Raw genomic sequence first — 23,981 nt, 5'->3', positions numbered from 1 at the left:
AGCAGCCAGCGATAGCAAACGATATAAACGACAAAACGCACACACATACACACACTTAATAATATAACAGTCAGCCGCACACTCAATTACCCAACTACTGCGGATCGTATTGGACCCGATACCTGAGAGCAGAGTTGTTGTTATTGCTACCTGTTCAAACACCTGCGTACAGCTGCGAGGGCGCGTGGCAGCAGCAGCAGCAGCAGCGGCCGCTTGTCTCATTAATAAACTAGTCGATAGGCAAAGGGAGAGGGAGGGTGCACACACGCACAGGTGTCAGACGCCGCCGCTTGTTTTGCCGCCAGCATTTGTAATATAAGAAGACGCTGCTGCTGCTGCTGTTGCTGCTGCTGTCGCTGCTCGGTTGTTTGGCGTCGTTTGTTTTGCTACGCTCATTCGCCTGCTGTTGCTGCTGCTGCTGCTCGTTGACGCCGGCAGCGACGCGTCGCACTCTCCGGCTGTGGCAGCCGCTTGCAAGCACACTCTCTTTTTCTCTCTTTTATTTTTGTAGACTTTTCCGCCTGTAGAGTATCTACGTTTATCTACGTGCGCACGTTTGTTTTGGCCGCCGGCCAGCTTTTTTTTTATATTTTTTATTCGTTCTCTTTATCTTTGCCTCGCTCTTGTCTCTTTGTCCTTTGGGGCTATCGGAGCGTTCCGTTTCGCTTCCATTTGCTGCCTTTTGTCAAGCGCCAAAAATAAATCCAATGCATATAAGATTCGCATAGCCGGCGCGGCCCCGCACACTCTTCCCTTCTGGTTGCCCTCTCTCCACATTTTCAATTAGCTGCGTGCCAGACTCTAAAATCTATGAATAATTTTCTCAGTTTTCCAGCCATTTTGGCTAATTAATGTTTGTTTTGTCTGTGACCCAAATATATCGGCCTGATTTTAATGTACCAAATCTTGGAATCATTTAGTGTACATGTTTTTGGTTCTGGTTGAACTTGAAATTCGTCGTTCGTAAATTCAGCCCAATAGAAGAATCCATCTGTAAACTTTCTAAGGTCATGGAGCGGGGGGTTTCTACAAGTCAATTTTTGTTTTTCATTTATTCTGTTGTGTAAATGTTTGGATGTTTGGACTATTTAAATGCCAAAAGAAAAACATATTTAAGCATATATCCGGTGTTACCTGGCGTTGCGCGGCCAAGTGTTTGTTGTTCTTAGATGAAAATCAGAATGTTGCAATCAAGACATCTCCGTCATATAATACATATTATGCCATGCTGATATTTTTCACACAAGTGCGTGGATTTAACGGAAAGGGATGAATTACGTATTTAACTTTCGTTAGGTTTGGATCAAACGATTTGGTTCTTCAGGGCGTACAAGATTTTAGAAGAATTCCATATTTAAAGAGTATAATTCCAATGAGAGTCAAGCTTAGAAAGAACGGTATATAGCAACAACAAGAGAAAGTACGGGATGAATTCAGAAATACCCGAAGAACGTCGCGCAAAATAATTAAAAGTCAAGGCCCAGCACAAAGTACCGGAAATTTTAGTATATTCCGACTAGCCAATAGGATGATCCATTCATTTGTGCCTTTGTATTGAAAAGGAAGGATAGTCCCATGCCAATCGTTAAGCCTTACATTGTAGGGTATTTAAATAACAATCCATCTAGTTACTACTCCCACTGAAATGCGGACCAACGAGGGAGGCAGCAAATGCCATTCTCTCATAGCCCTGCATGGCCAGATCTGCTTTGATGATCATATGCCGGTGGACATTGAGTAATAAATAGATAAATAATAAATATTTATTTCTCAATCGCCGGTGGATAGGAAGTCCTTGGTCAAATGAAAGATAATTAATGCAGCACAGCACCTCCAGTTCGGTGGCACAAATAAAGAGCTGGAGAATTGTTTAATTGTAAATTGGGATATGCCCTACGGGTTACAAACAAGATGCTCACTGAATGATATCGTTGCGGCTGATCCGTGCGGGACTAAATAAGCACAATAATGGCCAGGGGCACATAGGTCCGATATTGATAAGATTTTGAATATAAGTAGGGAGCATAGTAAAACTTGTTTATGACGAATTTGATCAAGATGTCTTCATAAACAAATATAAAAACCTACTTCTGATTGTTTCTATGGCAGCTTTATGGTATAGATATCTGATCTGGTTGGTTCCGACATATGTATGCTAATGCTGATATATATAGATATGCCGAATATATATGTATATACTTTATGGGATCGTAGAAGTTTCCCTCTATGCGTTACACAAATCGTGACAGAATTATAATACCCTCTACAAGATTATAAGAAAAGATAATAGAAAATGTACACCTTGCACATGTAAGCTTTTGATTTTTTAAAATAATTTATTGAAATATTAATAATTAATTTATTTTTTTTTTTTATGATTGACTCAAAGTCAATTATGTACAACATTTCAACAGAATGAAAATTATTAGACATGATATTTGTCATTATGATTCTCTTAATATGTAAAAACGAGTGAGAGGCACGGATAGGTAAAGATAAAACATCTATATGAAAGTGATTTTTATTGAGTATTCAGACTAATGAGTTTTTGTATGTACAACTCGAATTATTAATGTGGCAGACGTCTATTAAAAACACTATTTAGAGGACGGCTTGGCTATGTTTATATTTATTGCCAACAATTGAATCTGGGCCGTAAAAGCAAACATATTTCAATAACAAAACCAGAAGATCAAGTAATCAAATTATGCGCAGATGGAAACCGCGCAAATAAAAATAAAATGAAATAATAACAAGAAAGGCAAATTGAAAATTCGGCCAGAAGGAAATGCCGCACGCAGATGCCAAAGTCAAATTTATGTTAGTAACAAGAACAACAATATGGAAAAAATGGCAAAAAAGTCTACAAAAGACGGGAAACATGTGGCCCGGCATGGCCCGGCTCTCTGTGGCTGTCGGTCGATTGGGCCGAAAACACTTGACCAACACGCGAGACGCCAGCGGCGACGCTGACGCTGACGTAGACGCAGACGTTAACATTCACGTTAACGTTAACGTTGACGTCAGCTGTAAGACGTAAGGCGCCGCAGCCGGCAACATTTCGCGCGTTAGCCACTTAGGGGTGGCTTTTCGCTGCCTCTGCTGCTGCTGCTGCTGTCGCTGTCGCTGCCAACGTCGCTGCTTTGGCTCTTTGGCTCGTTGGCTGCCTTTTCAGCCATCAAGTGGATTTCAGTTTCATTTTGAACGTCGTGCGTCGAGTACGTGGACGGCTACCCTCAAAGCGCGCGCGAGTCTCATTTGCTCGCCTTACGAACCAACCAGAAAAACCAACTCGAATCGAATTCAATTGCATCTGATGTTGCTGTCATTTGGGCCTGGCCAACAGCAACAATACAACAATTGGCAGTAATCAGCGCGCGTGTGAACCAAAAATAACAAATAAATGCAAAACAAGAAAAATATATACAAATTTCAATTTGAGATATGCACAGAGATATACTCGAAAGTCATGTGAAAGTAAGCAAAAGAAATTGAAAACGAAAAAGATTTCAAGTAGCGAGAAAAGTCGAAATATCTTTTTTGTTTTTTTATATCAATCATTCAATATATCATTTAAGATATTAATAATAAAAAAGTCAAGTAAAATTTACTATGATAAAAAAAATAATTAAATTTATAAAGAAAAATAAGATTAAAGAATTTAAAAGTTAATTGAGTAAATAAAAAAGAATTAAATAAATAATAATAAATACATAAAATAAAATTATTAATACGAGAGAATTAAATAAAATGAAGAATAACAATAAAATTAATACAAATGATAATAATAATAATAAACGTAAAATAATTGGGAATAATACTACAAAAAATACTCTTATTATTTAAATATTTAATTCGATATAATTTATACGAGTAATAATTATGTTTAAAATTATACATAAAATTCAAAATTATGTATAATTCAAATTAATAATGTTGAAAGAAAATATTTATATAGTTTTTTACCAAGTCAAAAACTGAACAAATCAAGCAATAAACTAAAGCTCAGCCCACGCGTTGTCCTTGAAAAGCGGATCTCAGGAGAACAAGTAAAAATATAGTTGTTCAAATATCTTAGATGACCTTATGAATTTCGTTTGCCTTGTAATAACGCACATAAAAATATAAGTTTAAAGAAAATTTCAACATAAATTTATGTCACAGCCAAAAGTAAATCGAACGCTTTTTTTTCGTAAATGAGCAAATGTTGAAAATATTTTGTGCGCAAACGAAAATAAAATGTTTATATATGTGTTTTATATGTTTATACATATGTGCACACACATGTATATATTTATATGTGTATATATATTTTGCATATATATAAATCGCCGGCTAAGCAAATCGGCAAAATTATATCATAGCCGCGACCGATTTTAAAAATAGCGCGCTACGATTTTTAGTTGCTGTTGTCGTTGTTTTTTTTTGGCGTATAATTCATGCAAAAAATGTGTCATGCCTGGCAAAATATATATCGCAAAAGTAAAATCGACCAGCTCTATATAGCACAGATCTAACGCAGAGCAAATTTCGTTGGATTCTGCTCATTGGACATTGGAAAACAAAAAACAAATGAATATAAAACTGAACTGAACTGAACTGAAATGTTGAGCAGAGCATGTTGCATGTGTTGTCATCAATGATGAGCATATGTGAAACACATATGTGAGCGATATTTTTAAATAAATCAAGGTATATAAGTACACCAAGCCTACATTTATTGCTCAAAGAGCAGAAACTGGAAAAACAACAATTCGAACAAGACGAACGACAAGTGTGAAAATTGTCAGATTCAAACTTGTATCTAGCGATAAACTGAGAAAAAATAGAAATAGTTTTTAATTGACAATAATTTTCAATATTAAATGTGCTACTTTATATACAGTATATAAATTAAAATATATTAAAAAAAGGTCTGTTAAGCAAATGTCAGTTTTAATAATAGTAACAATTGACGATATGTTGCTTTAAGGTTAAAAGGTTGGCTAAAATGTTAAGAATTTCCGATAATGTGGGTGAATACTTAATACATTTTTTAAAGCCTAAATGTCTGCCCATATTTGAATGCATTTCGGAATTAACATATGCCCGAAAAAATGTCCCTGTCACCTGTTTGCCTGTGCTGTGCTTTGCCGCTGCTCAATTAACCAGTTCCACCTGCATCAGGAATCAAAACCGACAACTTTCTCATTTGTTTTTGTTTCTGTTGGACAAAAACGAGCATTTTTTGTGGTGGCGCATCCTCCAGCTCCAAGTCTGAACAGCCCTTAGCCAGTGAGACAACAGCACAAGCCGTGAGCGGGTCTCATGTTTGTGTGTGTGTGTGTGTGCACATTTTAATTCACGGTTCGATGACCACAACGGAAATTCCTTTAATGACCACATGCGACGACGCGGACAATGCCGACGATGCGACAACTGCTGCCCGGAGCTGCTGGAGCAGAGCGAGAGCGAGAAGTGCACGTGTGCCCGTTACCGCTGGTAACCTGAACCCTGGCCGATTGGCCGATTGGCCAGTTGGCCAGGCCTAAATGGTTGACCCTCGACTCGCCCCATAGACCACGCTTTGTGTCTCCCTCTTCCTGTGCGTGAGACGACTCATAAAGGGCAACGTTGCATTTCATTTATTCATTGCTTTCTGCTGGCTTGATGTCATTTTAACAGTTTTTGACCTCTTATACCCTTGTCCAGGGTATCATCGTTTTGTCATTTAATGTGTAAAGCATAGAAGGAGACGTCTCCTACTCTATTTAGCATAAATATATTCTTGATCAGTCGATATAGTTTCACAGCGAACTAGTTGATCAGCTTTGCAGCTGTCATCATAAAACTTTGCATAGATGCGTCTATCTGTTGCATGCAGAAATAGGCCGGATCGGATATAGCCGCCATATAAATGAACGCTTGCAAATAAGTTTCTAGAATCAAATAACTTTTATTTTTGCAAAACATCTCAACCAAGCTTGGCATTTACAAGCGCAAAGTCTTATCATGACGATTGATATATTATATAGCATATATAGCATATTCTCAAGATTTTCCAAGCACATTCTCAAGATTTTCTTTATAAATATGAGCCTTGCAATTATCCTGACTTAAGCCAAGCCTTAAGCGAAATGTCCACAAGAGTATTTAATCTATGGAGTATCGTAGCCATAACTTGTTTTTATTAAAATTTTATATAAAACTTTCTTTATGTTTCTTCTGAATTTTAAGTATTTTAAAACAGGCTAAAATAACAAAGAAATTACAAAAAAATCTGCCTATCAAATTATTTTGAAAATTTAAATTGCGAATTATATGCTCGGCAGCACATTTGGTCGCGGGCATACAAAGGGGGCAGAGGGCCGGGGCAGAGGGCCGGGGCATAGGCGTGTAATGTGTGCTACGTGCAATGGCAACCAAATGGCTGAGCCATATAGCATATAGCATCCCATTCTCAGCTGAAGCACAATCCACGACTTGGGCTGAGAAAAATGTGTTCTTGAATTTTAGCTGGCGAAAATAATTTTAGCTGATTTGGAAAATATAAGATGTAGACATCAAAAGAACAGAAAAATCTGAATATTATTTATAAATATATACAAACTTTTTAATAGCTGGCTTAAAGCCTTTAACTATATAAAAGTTGAGAACAATAAGGGAAAACATGAATAATAATATTAATTTATACACATAAAAACATAACATAAATGGGTTTTGGCACATAATAAATAATTAATAATATTAATTAATATAAATGAATATAAGAAATCATTTTAACAGCGGGTTTACCTAACCAAGCTCATAATAGGTAAAAATTTTTGAATATTTATAATTAAAATACAAAAAATAACACAAATAAATATGAATAAAAACAAGACGCCTTTTAGCCTGCGCTTTAAGAATCCTAAAGAGGCATATATATATATATTATATATAGTGTTATATATATAACACTTAAAACAATTGTTAATTATTCAATTCCCAAAATTGACACTTGAAAACATAAAGAATAAATGAATACGAAAATGTTATTAAAAACGAAAACTAAACAATTATTATAAACTATCACAAGTAAATAGAAATAGAATACCAATTATACATTTAGGCGAGTACATAAATAATTCTCAGTTTTCATATAAATTTCGCCAATTAGCTCTGAAAATAAAATGTACCTAAACAAACATAGTTTTGTTTAATGATGAATTAAACAACATGACTAAATAAAAACGAAATACTAAATAAATAATTCTTTACACGCAATGAAAACCAAACACACAAAAATAATTTATGTTTGGCAAACGCATATTAATAGAAAAAAATTTGAGAATATTATGATTGCAATTAATTATAATTAATAATTAATACACAATGATAAAACAACAATATAAAAAAATATTAAAAAAAAAACAACAACAACAACAGGCTTTTGTTTGTGTGCTGCTGGTAAATAAATACATAATTTATTGAAATACAACAAATAGACAAAACGCAATAATAAATAATGTAATTTATGCCGTATTAAAAATTGTTCAATTTATAAATCATATGCAAAATTATTTGCCATTCGCCATCAAAATGTTGTTTGCAATTTTATGGATTTATGCAAATGCCAAATGAGAGAGATTCAAAGCCCCAGCGAGAACCGAAACGTAAGTAAATTGCAATTAAATTGGAAAATCATACATCGTATACTGTATAATGCCCATATCGATTGGGGCCAATTGAAGAGCAGGCCAAGCAAATCGAATCACCAGTCAGACAACTTGAATACTCAATGGCGGCTTTATAAACCAGCCACAAGCTGCAGGACGACTGCGGCGGCGGGGCTCGGGCTGTATACACTGTCCGTATCATATGAAAAATGCTCGGGCACTTGGTTCATTTGTTACAATTACAAAACTGGCCAAAGCTGCAGACTTGTCGGCAACTCAAGTTGAAGTTAAGTTGATATTTGATTGGGAATTGCTGGCAAGTAAATTTGCAGCATACCTGGCCGGGACCAAGACGAGTGCCCTGGTCCTGCTTTAGGTTGTCTACGGTTTGCTTTTTGTATTTCATTTCGTTTGTGCAATCAATCAAGCGCATGAGTAAGGTCAAAGTGCGGGGGTCAAGTGCTTCTACAAGCTACACTGCGAATCAACCTGCTTCGAGTTAAGGCCTGACTGCACAGCATTTAGTTCACTTTGGCATACCCCTATCTAACTGCTCAACAGAGTTCTGCTTCTGCTTCTGCTTCGGTCTGTGTCTGTGTCTGGCCTGCCACCTTCCAAAAAATGTAAAGCTAACAAAAGCCAGGGTAAACACTTTGACGTTGCGTCGTCTTCACCTTTTGCAACTAAGAAACAAAAACATTCCACAAAATTGAACAGCACATTTCTTATGCAAAGGCTAAACAACAAACAAAACACTTGACGCTAAAAAAGAAAAATATAAGAAAAAGAAAACACTTTTCCCATGCTCCGATCCAATTGCTCACCCCGTCGAGAATTAACATTAAAAAGCGCGCGCGCATTTTGATTTCTTTGCGCGTTTTTTGTGGGTTCTACAAAGCTCTGTTATATATGGAAACCCCTCTCTCTCTCTCACTCAACCGCCTAATAATGGCGACTCTATTGTTTGCCCTTTGATTGCTGGGAATATTTTCTTTATCAAAGTGCTTTTCCGAGCTGGCGGCGGCGCGGGCTTCCTTTTCAGAATTCAGCTGCGGCTCAGCAACCACAACATAATGATTGGCAAATTATGACAAAGAAGTTGTTTTTCTTATTGCCTCGCTAGGTAGACGAACTTTTGGGCCAACAGCTTTACTGTGTTAGCTTAAATGTTTTGTATAGAATCTAAATTGCTTTCTTATAATGTTTATATTTTGTACGAAATTATCTATCGAGCTCCAGGCAGATACAAAGCAGCTGAAGTTGACACCACGCGTCTATGATTTCCCAAACTGCTGAGCTTGAACCGGCGACTTGCCACTTGCCAGTCCGACGCTCAGATGGCTTAGCCTAGCAGGTTTAGCTTTGACCACTGTTTTCCCCTGCTTTGAGATCGAATTTTCCAACACCCCAGCCTAGGCTCACATTCGATTCACTAACAATTTATTAGTCAGCCAGGACCAGTTATTTTGAGTGGGGGATAATTACTTTTTTATGTGAAGTCCTACGTTATCAACGTATTAAAAAGTGTCCATGAAGGCCACTTCAGATTATGTGTCAAATAAGGGCAATCGATCCAATCATTAAGACTATAAATCTGAGCCATAATCAATCGGCGAATTTCTAATAATTATTTTGTAAGGTTAATCTTAAATCCTACAAATAAATAGGTAAAAGCTTTTCAATATTCTGCAATATTTAAATGAAATATTACTTTATTATCATTATCATTATTAACCCAAAATCATGCAGGTCAGTTAGAAAAGTTCATTTTGCTGATTGTCGTTCTTTCTGTATTGAATTTTAATTGATTTTATTAACCGCGAGTACTTTTATTGGCTGGACTAACCAAAGCAAATAAACTTAATCGATTTCAAGTCCCTTTGTACAATGAAAATATTGTTTGATCAAAGATAAACAAGCAAATAAAAAAGCAATTAATGCGCTTGTCATAGGCAAAGTGTTGCTGTGTGGGGTTCGCTGGTGTATAGCTGGTAGTGTGTGTCACTGTCTGTGTGTGTGTTTGTGTCTGTTTGCGTGTGTGTATGTTTGTCGTGTAACTAATTAAACAAAAACAAGGACGTAGCACATTGGCACATCCGACGTTTGTCCAGCGAACGCAATCGTCAAACCTAATAAATATATGAATAGTCCGGACACTCAAGCCCCATACGCTAGATGATGTGATCTGCGACCCTATAAAGGAAAGATGGTGAAATATGAGAGAGAGAGAGAGAGAGAGAGAGAGGGAGGGAGAGAGATGGTGTAAGAGGCGTCGTTTCGCGAGGTAGCCGCATAAATATTTGCTCAGCGTATTACTGGGGTCGTTCATGTTTGGGCATTGTCCTTGTCATGTGTTTGCTTCTGCTTTGCATGTCATAAATTGCTGCATAAACAAAGGCGCAGCACCGCAACAGCCCACAAGCCCAGCCCCCAGCCCCCCGAGCCCTAAGCCACGCGAAGTCCAGTATAAAAAATATGACTTCTACGCAGTCTAAATGATATTTTTCATATGAGCTTGGGACATGTGTCATAAATTCAGATGCTCGGCTTTATAATGATGATGTTTTGGCTCCGCCATTTGACGAAAGGGAAATAGTTTTTCCTTTTATTTGTAGTTTTTTTGTTGTTGTTGTTGTTTTGGTTTTTGCTTGTTTCTCAGCTTATTTGCCAACTGTCTGGATCTGGAGCTGTCGGAGTTTTCATTTTGTTTGCCAACCAAACAATGAGGGTTCTGTAGTTGTAGCGTCTGTCGCTTATGCATCATATTTTTGGCTGGTATTCTGTCCAAATGGACACACAGTTGTCAGCTACTGCACGCATTGTTTTAAGGCCTGCTTTTTTATTTGTCTGGCTGCCAACTGCTGCATATTGGCCACATATCATATATGGGGTAATCTAAGACACTTCAAATGGTTTGTTACAAGCAGACGAGCCTAGTTTAAGCACAAGAGCTTCTTTTCGAGACCCTTATAGAGTTTTAGCAGTCAAGCAGACTTAAGGCCTGCTTTTTTATTTGTCTGGCTGCCAATTGGCCAATTAGCATATATGTTGTATTATAAAACACTTCAAATGGTTCGTTACAAGCAGAGAATCTGCAGATAATCCACAAGAGCTGGTTTTCGAGACCTTTAAAGAGTATCTAGCAGTCGAGCAGACTCGTCCTAAGTATCCCTTTTTAATTTTGTGCCCCCTTTTTGTGTCGCGACATGTTGGCAATGTGACTTGGAAAAAATGAACGAGAGCTGAAAATAATTGAAATTATTTTAGCGTGATATATTATATATAATGGAACCCAAATATGGCGCTGCACTTTGTGCAGCACTGTGGAAGCAGTGTTGTAAAGTGTGCGCACACATAGGCAGGGTTGCCAAGTCGCCTGCTATGTGCGTGTGTGTGTGTGTGAGTGTGTGAGTGCCACCTGTTATCCAGAAAAATGGTATGAAATAAGGGATAAGAGCTGAGCGAGTCGCATAAGTAAAAACACGCAAATTGTTAACCACACACACGAAACATTTTTCATGCTTGGTTTATTTATTTGTTTTGGTTTTTATTTTCCTTTTGCATTTGGCTCACACTTCTTTTTATGTTTTGCTGATGGTGTGCGTTGATATTTGGTGATGAATTTACGACAGGCATGCATTCAAATGTGCGACTGTACACATGGAGGTATTACCTTTTTTTCTAATCTAAATTTATGTGCAGCTGACCAAAAGTCACACCACATTTTATTTTATTTCTTTTTTTTAATATTTCTACTTTACGTTGGGTATTATAAGTTTGTTATAAAGTTTGCAATAAAGGATATTTAATAAAAAGATCAAACATTTGTAATAGTTAGTTAATGTAGCATATGGAAAGATCTGTCCAAACTTAAAAAAAAACCCAAATTTCACTTCTCACAAGGAAATATTCGAACACTGTGCAACACTTGAGGTACAATTCGATTTTAACTGCATCTACCTATAAATTACTAGAACGCATCCCAAATGTCAACAAGTGTATTAAATATTCGGCATAGTTCTTGTATACTTTTTTTCTGGCCACTCTCACACCTCTGGGGACTTATCTGGGATGCCTTTTTGTGCCCTCTCAGAATGTTTTTATTTTATTTCATTTTTTTTTTGTGGCACTTGTAGCACGCAAAGTTGTGTTAAGCACACGCTGGAGAATTGCGGACAATGAACGAAATGAGTTTTGCAAATTAATTAGTGAAATACACTTGGAAAGTTTTATCATTTTTGACCATGTGCCTAATTAGCTAAGGATCCAGTCGATTGCCGGCGCAATTGCCCAAAAAACCCCAAGTCAAGTGAAATTTAAGATCCTCGTGCGAAAGTTGAGCATCAAATCCAACTGGGAGAAATTACATTAAAATCCGAAATAATGAAATTGCCAGCGCAATAAAATGATTTTATGATTATGGCACCGTTGTGTGAGCGTGTGGCCAGGACCTACTACACACACGGACGCCCCCTCCACCCCCCCCTTTTCCACGCTAGCGGTCGCTCCTCTCCTTTCTTCTGACAAACTTGCCGATAAATGTCGCCAGGACAAGGAAAATGCGTGTGGCATACTTTGCGGTGGGCTCTTTGGTGGCGGGCGAAGGGGGAAGAGTGGAGGATGGAGGGCTGTCGGCAATGACATTCCCTCGCATGGTACGCGCTGTAAATTAATAATATCAACTTTGGCAGCAAATGTCAGAAAAGGGCAAGCAAATAGCCTGGCAAGCTTCCACTTTTCCCCTCGTATTCTGACATGTCTGCCTCACTCGCAGTGTGTATGTGTGTGTGTGTGTCAACTTTTGATATCCTACACACTTCAACGTTCGGCTGTCTGCGTGTGTGGGTGTGTTTGTCTGACTGTGTGTGTGTGTGCGCGTGCGTGTGTGTTTGTGCGTGACTTGGTGACTGTTTTTGGTGTTTACAGGCTGCCGAATCAAACTTCAATGTATGTGACATCTGACTTTCGGGTGAGGCAAATGAAAGCCGCCTTTATGTATGCCACGTAAATGGCCCTAAGTGCGTTCGACATTCAAATTAAAGGCAAATCCCACAATAATAACAACCAAAAAATCTACAAACAGCAACAATATTTTCAATACGTTGAGAAATCTTTGTCTGTTGATAGGCCAAGCTCTTGTAAAGCCTATAAGCATGATATGGGTAGACGTACACATTTTTTCCATGCAGCTGATCGAATATATATTAACTTTTAGGTAAACATAATAAACCATATTATTTGCGAGTTCCCATTCAGATTCTCGAAGCGTATCTGTTAGTCGAATACTTTCTGCTGGAAATCATTTATTTGTTACTTTCTTTCTTGAATTTCATCAGACAATTTCGTCATAATTGCATAATTGATGACTAGAGAAATTCAATTGCTTAGTTTACAATTTGTTTATTTTGATTTCATTTTCAGTTACACGCAATTTTCTTTTCATTTCTTTTCATTTCTTTTCAATTCATTTCTATTGCCAGCTGATGGCAAACAAATGTTGACATGAAGCATTTCAATTTACACGAAAGCGTTCCCCAATGTCGAGGGTCGCTTAACCGTGAGGCAATTGTTAAGTGTTTTCATTTGCTTTGCGGCAAATGATTTTCTCATTGCAGCTAACTAGGGGCGAGATTCATGTTGGGGGTTGCGTGTGCCAAAAATTGAAGGTACGAGCAAATTGGAAATTGTAATTAATTGCAAATCGTTTGGGGGTTGCAAGCTCACGAGTAGAATGTGTAATTAAGTGCGCTTCTTCAAATTTATAGAAAATGCTTTGTTACATTTTTTCATTAAGTCATAATTAAGTGCAGCTAGAACTAAAAAAATACTGCATGCACCTTCTCACTTTGCAATAAAGTTTAATAACAATACTTTGCATACAGCTAAAAGACTTGTCTTTGAGCTGAAACATTATTTTGTTGCAGACATAAAGAGAAAGCTTATCGAACACTTTTAGATATTTGAATCTGTAAAAGAATTCTTTGAACTAACTGTTTGGTAGAAAATACCGACTGGGAAGAGTATTTCAATTTATTTTTCACTGCTGCTGTACAGTGTATGGAGACGCCAATAAACATTTCGTCGAAAAAAAAACATATTTATATAGTATAAAACAGTTCTCTGCCAGAGCCCAGAACAAGACAAGCGCAGCAATCAGACTTTTTATCAGAAAACCAAAAGCAAGAGCGGAGAGAAAAGCACAAAAAGAAAAAAAACAAAATGAAAATGATTATAAAAAAGTGCGAGCTGGAAAAAACTCAACAACATGCAACAAAATGTAAAGTCGGGCAACGAGTAGATTGACTGGAATCGCTAGTTGGTCTCCCAAAAAGCGACTCCAGTGCAGCCAATACTCTCCGCTCAGCTGCCCCGCAAGCCCTTCGCCACGCGGCACAAGAGGAAAATAAAAAAAAAAATGGTTGTTGTGTGTAAAGTGTTTCACATCAGGCCACAATGGCGCTAAGCCAATAAATTAAATCAAACAAGCGCGATAACCATTTCACTTTTGCCATGTCTATCCACACACACACACACCCAGTCACACACACACATACACACAGCTACAACATTGTTGGCCACACAACAACAATAAAGTTAAAATGGCGTAAACAGCATAAAAAACTGAAATGCATGAGCTTTTCACAGTAGCTGCCGCAGCGACAAAACAAAAAAGAATCTAGAGAAAAACCCTACCAAAAAAAAGGCGCTTTAAATGCATTTTAATAAAAGGCTGCGCGAAAGAGAGCGCTGCAAAGCGTTAGAGTGTGAGGGGTAGAGGCCGCAAGTTTGAAAAAGTGTGGTTGAAAATTTTTTAAAAGCTTTTCCGACACTTTGCTGCGTATATGTATGTTATAAAATATGCTGTTGCTGTTGTTGTTGTTGTTGTTGCTGCTGTTATGACTCCTCCATCAATATATGCACACATACATATGCATACATATATCTGCTGGTATATGTGAAAATACGGTTAATTTTTGTCAACACACAGCAAGCGCTGCGTAACGACGCCATTTTGTTTTGTTCTCGGACCACAAGAGACGTTGGCAAATTGTTTAAGCTGTTGCCTCGATCAGCGGAAAAAGCCGGTCGCCATTTTGGTTATTTGTTGACAAGTCAATTAAAAGTCTTGAATTTATGTGCTCGCCAAATAGAAGGTATTAACCTAGATTTTAAATATTGAGTAGATATGAGCATGATTTTCTGAAGATTCATCGCTTTTTACGACAATTAGTTCTAGCGACATCTTTGTTAATAATCAACAAGCAATAGTGGTATAAGCCAGGCTTTTTCAATAACCTCCCAGCTCTATTACATTTTTATTTATTATTATGAGAATTACATAGTTTTAATTATGTGGATTAAATAATTAAAAAATTCGACTGAAATCAATATATATCAATTAAGCGCTGGAACTATTGAAAACCTGCTGAAAAGCCAGATGCTATTTGCTGCTGATTTACTTGTATGTATCTTTTGCCCACAGCTTATTTAAGGTTAAATAGTAAACATCTGCTGATTTAATAATTTTGAGCGATTTTCCAATACCCAGCTTGCGTAGACTTATATTTTATTGATATTTAAATTTTACAATTTCAGAACTTACATTATTATTAGTTCGAATACTTGTCAAACGAATATTCTCATATATAATTCTTAGACAGAACCTTTCGATATATTCATGAAGTTGACTATAAATTTGCTGTTGCAAGCGCTCCTTATTGGCCTACTTGCATTGGTAAGCGTAAAGCGAATCGATCACCTGGCCCATATCATAGGGTTATTATATTTCAGAGCCAATTGCCATATGGCAATGCCAAAGCTCTGGTCAGCACCTCAGCGGTGACGGCTATCGCCAACGCCACGGAGAGCATGAAAACCAATTTAACCAATCAAAACGCAACCATTGTTGTGGCCAGGGACACTGATCGGAGCAATGACACCGCCGTAACAACACTGCCAACACAGACCAAGTCTCTGGAGATGTCCCAGTCCCAGTCCACGGGCAGCACTGTGTTAACGAATATTGTGCGCAGAAAGCGTCAAGAGGTCGAGCCGACATTGCCGTTCGATTCTAATACAATGCATCTGCCATGCGATTTAGATCATAACGGCAGAGCCCAGGTGGTCGAGGCCTATCCCAATCATTGCATCTGGGTTTGGAACAATAAATATGTGCATGAGGGATTCTTTCGGGTTTTCAAGATATATCAGTTGGAGTCCTTCTTCTTTGGACAGTATTATGAGCGCTTCAAACGCTTCGAGATCGATCCTCACGATTGGGACTACAGCAACATAGTATTCTAGATACCCCCAAGATAGCAACAATTAAATTAACTGTGAGTTAAGTGGAAATGTATAGAAGTCGTATTGAAAACGAAATCAGAACAATAAAGTGAAAACTGCGTATAAAAAACTGAAATGCATTATCCTTTCACAGTAGCTACCGCAGCGAGATAACAAAACGAATCTAGAGAAAAACCCTCCCAAAAAAAGACGCCTTAAATGCATTTTAATAAATGCTGCGCGAAGGAGAGCGCGGCAAAGCCTTAGAAAGAGAGGGGTAGAGGCCGCAAGTTTGAAAAAGTGTGGTTGACAATTTTTTAATATCGTTTCCGACACTTTGCTGCGTATATGCTATAAAATATGCTGTTGCCTCGATCAGAGGAAAATGCCGGTCGCTATTTTGATTAATTGTTGACAAGTCATTTAAAAGTCTTGAATTTATAAACCTAGATTTAAGGTATTGAGTAGCTATGAGCATGATTATCTGAAGATTCAGCGCTTCTTGCCTTGTGGCGCCTGGTTAATAAAAAATTAATCAACAAGCAAAATTGGTAAAAGCCAGGCTTTTTCGATAGTCTCCCAGTTCTATTATCCGCAGATTTGGCTATCTTATCTAGTTATATTTTTGCCAAGAATTGGTCAGCTATCTTGGCTATAACATGAAAGGCAGTGTGAATACAGAGACCATGCTTAATGAATTGGACATAGTTGTAGTAATAGTATAAGGGATTGATCTAGTTCTTAATTCTCAGCCGGGTGATGAGACGAGCTGCAGATAGGCATCGGCATGTGTGGCGGTTCATTTGGAGCTCTACAGTTTCCAGATTCGGTTACGGTGAAGCTTTGAACCGCGCACGTACTAATCAAAATCGTTATCCGTACGGCTTTATTCTAAACCGTCTGGACCCGCTCCCGGTTTGACCTAGCAGCCATTCCTTAGATCTGGATATCGCATCTCCAGGCACCGAGACTCTAGCACTGATCTCCGTATTGCAGCTTGAACCTTTTGAGAATTACATAATTTAAAACTTCGACTGGAATCGATATTTATCGATTAAACGATGGAACTATTGAAATCCTGCTGAAAGGCCAGATGCTATTTTCTGCTGATATCTGTTTATTTGTGTAGCCGAAAGTATCCTTTTCCCACTGCGGATTGAAGATTAAATAGAAAATCTCTACTGAGTTAACAATTTTGATCGATTTTCCAATACCCAGCTTGCGTAGACTTACGTTTTATTTATATTTATAATACATTTTAAAATTTCAGAACTCACAACATTGTTATTAGGTTGAAAACTTTGAAAAAACACAAAACGAATATTCTTAAATATAATTCTAAGACAGAACCTTTCGATTTTATCATGAAGTTGCCTATAAATTTGCTGTTGCAAACGCTCCTAATTGGCCTAACTGCATTGGTAAGCGTTAAGCGAATCGATCACCTGGCCCATATCATAGGGTTATTATATTTCAGAGCCAATTGCCATATGGCAATGCCAGAGCCCTGGTCAGCACCTCAGCGGTGACGGCTATCGCCAACGCCACGGAGAGCATGAAAACCAATTTAACCAATCAAAACGCAACCATTGTTGTGGCCAGGGACACTGATCGGAGCAATGACACCGCCGTAACAACACTGCCAACACAGACCAAGTCGCTGGAGATGTCCCAGTCCCAGTCCACGGGCAGCACTGTGTTAACGAATATTGTGCGCAGAAAGCGTCAAGAGGTCGAGCCGACATTGCCGTTCGATTTTCATACATTGCATCTGCCATGCGATTTAGATCAAAACGGCAGAGCCCAGGTGATCGATGCCTTTCCCAATCATTGCATCTGGGTTTGGAACAATAAATATGTGCATGAGGGCTTCTTTCGGGTTTTCAAGACATATCAGTTGGAGGCCTTCTTCTTTGGACAGTATTATGAGCGCTTGAAGCGCTTCGAGGTCGATCCGCACAGTTGGGACTACAGTAACACAGGATTCTAGATAGCAACGATCAAATTAACCAACAAAAATAAAACTTCAATATTAGTCATGTTTCAATATAAAAGAGCAAAGATTTTCGTTGCAATGATAAGCCAATGCGAGAGATGACAATGCAGGAGATGACAACTTAATCGAAAACTAAAAACTTAGTTTGAAGTAGGCGAGGCAATGATGACAAATACAGCACAATGGGAAATATATTTATAACCCCCGAGTAGAGCACACTTTTCATTACTCTTCGATTTTTTTTTTTTTTTTTTATTTAACAAAATTGTACCGTGCCAACTAAAATGGATATGACTGCAGATCAGATGAAGGAATTTCAGCGTGCCTTTAAAATGTTGGACCGAGATGGAGAGGGTAATATTCAGGCGAGAGATTTGGGCGCGTTTATGAGAGATTTGGGAAAGATGCCCACAGACAGCGAGTTGCAGTCAATGGTCAACCAGGTGGACACAGATGGCAACGGGACCATAGATTTTGAAGAGTTTGCTAGTGCCATGATGGCAAGAATGAAACAAGTACCAGACGATGATGATCTGCGCGAGGCATTTAATGTCTATGACAAGGAGGGTACCGGTATTGTAGGACCGGATCAGCTGCGTTCCGTAATGATAGCGTTACGTCTGAAGCCCACATTTGAGGAGATTGACGAACTGATACAAGAAGGCGACGAAGATGGCGACGGCTTCCTGAGCTACGAAGAGTTCGTCCGTTTGATGACCCCCCAATAGAAAACAATGAAAGATGAAAGATCAGATCTGAACATAACATACTACCTAAGCCAGAACAATTATTCGTATTAGAGCAGAAGAAGCGTTTCGATAAGTTAAGGATTATAAATTAAATTTGTTGTATGAACATTCAGTGAGTAACGGGACTGAACACAGAATTGTGGGAGTAAAATTTTTTTTAAAAGATGTATCCTACGTCTCGTATAATGAAAGCTGGCTCAACTGATTTAGATACAATGCTACATATATATAAATATAGATATATATATATATATTTCGAGAAATAAAAATTTAGTTGATTTAAAAAATGAAAAAATTGCTTTTTGCTTGAGCTCTTTGATAACTTGCAAATTCAAATGTTGGAAATGTTGCTTTGAGAGCATTGACATCATTAGAGTTATTTGATTTTAGGGAAACAGCCATGCGACTGCGTTCCTTATGAATATTTTCAAATCTCAATTATTTACAAGCTGAGAGAGCCAAGCCATCAAGTATGCAGCAGATTCCCAAAAAGGCAGCTGTCATGACTGGAATAGGCTCTACAATAAAATTACAGCGATGCGCTTTTGAGAGCTCTGACCAACGCATTAGTCATGAGCAGGCCTGCAGTTAGGCCAAGTGCATAATAAACGCATTACTTAAAAGATGGTCAAACAAAAGCATTTCCATATATATATATATATATATTTATGTTGATGTGCTGCACATTGAACGATTTGGCGCCAAAAGTGGGGCGCATAAAAACCAAGCCACTTGCCAAAAAAAAATACGCTGAGGTCACGCTAAAAGCGCTCAAAATTTGTGGCCAAAAGTGGATGGGGAGCAAAAAAGACAATGTATATATAAATAAACAAAAAGTTAGCTACCTCCCTTTGGACGTTATAAAATACGAAACTACTTAGCGGCGTTGATGAATTGTGACATTTTTATGGGTTTGTCTTTGCGCACAGGCAAAAAAAAAGGAGAGCAGGGGAAATACGAAAACAGTCAGCTGAAGCCAAAGGCAAATGGCAAATGCTTTTGGCTTAGCCGCTCGCAGCTCGGCCATAAACAATATGGTCAGCCAGTTGGAGATCCTGGCCAGCAATACATCTCCTATTCTCGCCTGGTCTCGTCTCTAAAAATATTGTGCAAATTATGAAAGTGCCAGCTCGCAGCGGTCGCCATTTCAAAAAAAAAATAAAAAGAGCAAACAAAAAATGCTGGAAAACAAAAATAAAATACTTTTAATGCGCAATTCACGTGTCGCTGTCGCGTTCGACGCTTTCCTAAGCCATAAACATAACTCAGGCGTATTTATAGTTATGCCCGCCCAAGATTTATGTCGCCCGGCCACTGTTTAATTAAAACAATCGCTAAAGTTTTTCATCAGGTATTTGTAAATCGCAAAGTTTAAGCATGGAAATCATTTTCCTTGGCACTCTATAACATTTAATTGCCATTTCTCTAACCGTTGCAGTTGCCTGTTGCCGTTTTCCCAGCCAATTGCCAATTGCCGTTTTAATGAGCCCCTTTCAAATGGGAACGGCTTTGATAAGAAATAACTCACGGTGAAAGCGAGTGTGCGCCCTCAACTCAACACAGCTCAGCTGCGGCTTTAAATGCTTTCGTTTGACACTTTTTGTCATTGCAGCTGGCATAATGGAACTCCTAACGGCAGGGCTAACAAAATATTTCAATTGCCGCGTCTCTAAACAGTTTTTCGCATTTCCGACCCTATAAAAAAGCCGCAGGTAGCATCGTTTAGCTGTGAGAAATCTCCCACTAACACCTGCGATTTCATATCCGTTTCGTCTTCTTTCTCTTCTCATTTTTAGACTTTATCATAAAGATAACAAAAACTTTCTATTCATGCTTTGCTTGTTACCTTAAGTTTATTCTTATACTTATTGTTCCGTAATGTCCAATACAATATATATGTTCGACAATCATTGGAGTTTTTTTTTACATATATTTGTGTCCCATTGCGATTGCTTTTGCTGTAGTTCAGTATCAATGGCAATTGAGCAGAGTTCTCGTGCGTATACGTAATGTTGTATACTTAATATGCAGACATTTTGATGTGCAGCACCCCGCAGAGCACGAGCACAAGCACATTCTCGGCTCTGCGAAATGCTAGCAAGAAGCATGACTGGTGGAGGGGAGTGGCGCCCGAGGGGGGTAAAAGTTTTTGTGACTTGCTGACTGTTCATTAGAGGCCGAAGAGAGCGTGCAAAGATAAACAGCAAACCATTAAACGATATCTCATCAAGAAAATCGCCTTAAATATGTTTCTGCCTAATTTCCCACAATTGTGTGTATAGGTGTTTTTGTGTGTGTCTGTGTTATGTGTGTGTTATGTGTGGGGAACGGTCGTCCAGTCAGTCATCCATCCAACCATGCGGCATATGCATACAAAAGCAATTTAGCCAGGCGACCCGTCTTACCCCACCTCAGCAACAAAGCTCCCGTAGTTCATGAGCAAAAAGTCGCTAGAAAAAGACAAAATATACAACAAAAACAAAAACAAAACAAAAAAAATAAGAAAAGAAATACGAAAAATCTAATAATTTTTTATGTATTTTTCTCTCTGTTCTTGACTCTCTTACAGTTGAATGACCACAAGGCCAAAACGTGGGGCTGCCATGAAACCAGAAGAATGCTGAAAAGGTAGAGAAAAGGCAAAAAACCGAAAAGAGAAATGTCGCAAAAGAAATAAGAAATTAAATGAAGCAACAAACATGTCAGTGTGTGTGTCTGTGTGTGTGACGCACAGCACAACACAAAACGGGAAATTATGTGGCATAACCCATGAAATAGATGCAAACACAAAAAGGATCAGAAGAACTTGGCCAAATGAGATTAACCAGCCAATGCTATGCGGCCAATATAAATCACAAGTGGAGCACAAGTACACAAATCAACAAATAAAGCCATCTAAAAAATACCAAAATAAATACCAAAAATCACATAAATACCTAAAAATAAAGTAGATACTAAATGAAACGAGCAAAGCGCGCCTGATTAGATGTGTATGTATCTGTAGATACTTCTAGTTTCGCTGCGGGTCGCTTTTCCTTATGCCTTGCGCAATTTGACGCCACTTCATTTGGCTTCTTCAGCAACTACTTCGCAGCAGATATTTTAATTTTGCACGCGCCAGCTGTTTAAGCTGATTAATGGCAGCCAGCAGAGAAAGCGGCTGTCAATCAAGGACGTACAGGACTCAGGACGCAGTCTGGAAAATGGGCAAAAGGAGTGAGGGGTCGAGTGAATAGACAGTTAGTTAGTTGGCTGGCAGCTAACTTGACGGCCATTTAAAGCAAATGGCTTTAAGATGAGTAACGAATCCAGCAAAGCAGATAAAATTATAAAAAATATTCCCTGCGAAACAGTTTGACAGACAGGTGTTACGAGCAATAGAAGATACTTAGCATTAAATAGCATGATATTTAGTGACTGTGGGAGAAATTTATAAAGTATAATTTATTCTTTAACTAAAAGAAATATTTTCTTTGAACAAGAACATGAGATTTGCTTCTTTATCTATTTAACTCATGTATAAAAATTTACTCGCTTTATAATATAATTTTAATTAATATTATGATCATATTGAAACTTTCTTGAAGTAAATCCTTTGTCAAATTGATTTCAGACTTATTTAAAATTTAAATTAATTAAATTTTTTAATTTCCTCCCTTTCTAAGCTAAATAATTCAAACCATTGTTTTGTTGTTTTCGGCTGCTTTAACTAGCTTTCAAAATAGAATAATTATAGATAAATCATTTAACACTTTCTCTCTCTATTCAAAAGCCTTCAAATTCTATTGAGATTATCATTTAAGTTATTTTTAGCAGACATTTTATTGCGAGAGCTTACACAGCTGCTTTTGGGTGCTGAGGTAATTTCTAATTGCATAAAATTATAAAAACGTGTCGTTTTTAATTATTTGAATGCCCAAGCAGACGTCAAAATAAAGCATACAATTGGAATTGATATTACAGAAGACCTAAAAAAGGGGGAAATAGGTTTTCAACAAAACGTCAAAAACTAAAAGGAAAACAGAAAACTTTACCCAAAGTCACGAAATGAAAAATAAACGGTGTATATACAATATTTATACCTACAGGGGAAAGTGACGAAGCGCAAGCAGTTGACTTTTGATGGTCACTGTGTGCCAGGAATTGACCGAGTCACATGTATATATATATATACCAAACCGAGTACATGCTACAAGCATATGTATGTATTTGTATTTCTGATTGCATTTGTATTTGGATTTCTGTATATATGCGGTCCACTCAATGTGTCCAGTCACGTTTTCATCAACAACATTTTGGCTAAGTTTTTGGTTAATATTATTTGTTTGTTGTTGCTCTTGTGCGCATTTCTTGCTATTTATTTATTTTGCCCGCTTCGTTCGTTTCGCAAGTGCCAAAAGGCAAATATTGCGCATACGCCGCGTATGTGGCCTTCGTTGAAATCAATAAGCGGCTGCCTCTAAAATATATACAAATCGCCTCAACAATCCAGTTTGTGCTGGACAAACAAACAGCAGCAAGAAATCGCAAAATATTTTCAAGCATACTTTTAGGAAATTGACCTCATCGCCCCCGGTTCTCTATGAAATAAAACCAATAAAACTGCCTTCAATTCTACCCATCAATGATTTTGTTTGTTTGCGTTTGCTTCTGACCCAAAAAACAACCAAAACATAACAAAAATAAAGTTACGTCTTGGGAAAATTCTATTGCTAAATTCTTTAGAAGTTTTCTTCAATATGCCCAAGTTCCACAGCAGCCAATCGAATAGAGTATATAATTCAGTTTTCTCATTGCATTTCATTTAAAATTGTACAAATTATCTACACGGCATGAATTTCTGTAATCAAATCCATCAGATCAGAGAACAGGCAACATTTCAATAAATAATTGAAATCTGAAATTATATTTTAAATCCATTGAAGTCGTATCAATTGCAATTGAAGCACGTGTGAAATTTGATTTTGACAGCTGTTAGGGCAAAACTTGAGAGCTCTTTCTAAAAAGCTTGGTGTGAATGAATATAATCACAAATTCAAACAAAATATAATCATCATGTGGCATGTAGCAGGCAGATTGAAGGCACGTATCGATGTCAATCCAAGGTACTTCTTATTGAATCATACGCATTGATAGGTTGTTGACGAAAAGCGGCTTAAATTACAGCGTCTTAATAGATTGACAAATATATAAATCAAACGAATATAAATGAGCTTACAAATCGATAAGATTGATAAAATTCTAAATCATAATTTGATAATCGAAATACGCTTTCTATAACTCAAAATCAAAGTTATAAATTGTTAATACAACTAA

At 37.7% G+C, this 23,981-nt stretch overlaps 4 protein-coding genes and 1 long non-coding RNA gene across 15 annotated transcripts in view; 4 read left to right on the top strand and 1 right to left on the bottom strand.

Annotated features, from left to right (window-relative positions):
* LOC135433442 (hemicentin-1-like) overlaps positions 1-23,981 on the top strand; it is a 216,122-nt gene that overhangs the window by 122,598 nt on the left and 69,543 nt on the right. For 3 of the 11 annotated variants that reach the window (XM_064689529.1, XM_064689519.1, XM_064689524.1), the window contains exon 1: positions 3,200-3,477. The gene's annotated coding sequence lies outside the window, so the exon portion shown is untranslated. Of the gene's footprint in view, positions 1-3,199; positions 3,478-7,496; positions 7,635-21,234; positions 21,294-23,981 lie in introns of those variants that run through there. The other 8 variants (XR_010437093.1, XM_064689526.1, XM_064689528.1 and 5 more) reach the window with 6 other exon arrangements.
* Positions 15,220-16,050, top strand: LOC135433573 (uncharacterized). Its single transcript, XM_064689712.1, has 2 exons — positions 15,220-15,372; positions 15,429-16,050. Exons 1-2 carry the CDS (start codon positions 15,316-15,318, stop codon positions 15,939-15,941), a joined length of 570 nt encoding a protein of 189 aa, XP_064545782.1. The 5' UTR covers positions 15,220-15,315; the 3' UTR covers positions 15,942-16,050.
* Positions 16,520-17,276, bottom strand: LOC135433575 (uncharacterized). Its single transcript, XR_010437117.1, has 2 exons — positions 17,154-17,276; positions 16,520-17,069 (listed from the first exon to the last, which is right to left on the bottom strand). It is a non-coding gene; the product is annotated as an uncharacterized LOC135433575 (long non-coding RNA).
* On the top strand, positions 17,185-18,001 carry LOC135433572 (uncharacterized). The gene is made up of 2 exons (XM_064689711.1): positions 17,185-17,341; positions 17,398-18,001. Exons 1-2 carry the CDS (start codon positions 17,285-17,287, stop codon positions 17,908-17,910), a joined length of 570 nt encoding a protein of 189 aa, XP_064545781.1. The 5' UTR covers positions 17,185-17,284; the 3' UTR covers positions 17,911-18,001.
* LOC135433574 (calmodulin-beta-like) lies at positions 18,140-18,960 on the top strand. The gene has a single exon (XM_064689713.1). It carries the CDS (start codon positions 18,201-18,203, stop codon positions 18,642-18,644), a length of 444 nt encoding a protein of 147 aa, XP_064545783.1. The 5' UTR covers positions 18,140-18,200; the 3' UTR covers positions 18,645-18,960.

Source organism: Drosophila montana, unplaced genomic scaffold (assembly GCF_035044405.1).
Source record: "Drosophila montana isolate Dmon_TW-CO22-7 unplaced genomic scaffold, ASM3504440v1 contig_3218_1, whole genome shotgun sequence".
Lineage (NCBI taxonomy): Eukaryota > Metazoa > Arthropoda > Insecta > Diptera > Drosophilidae > Drosophila > Drosophila montana.
The sequence above is the reverse complement of the archived record's forward strand: the minus strand, read 5'-3'. Positions and strand labels throughout refer to the sequence as shown.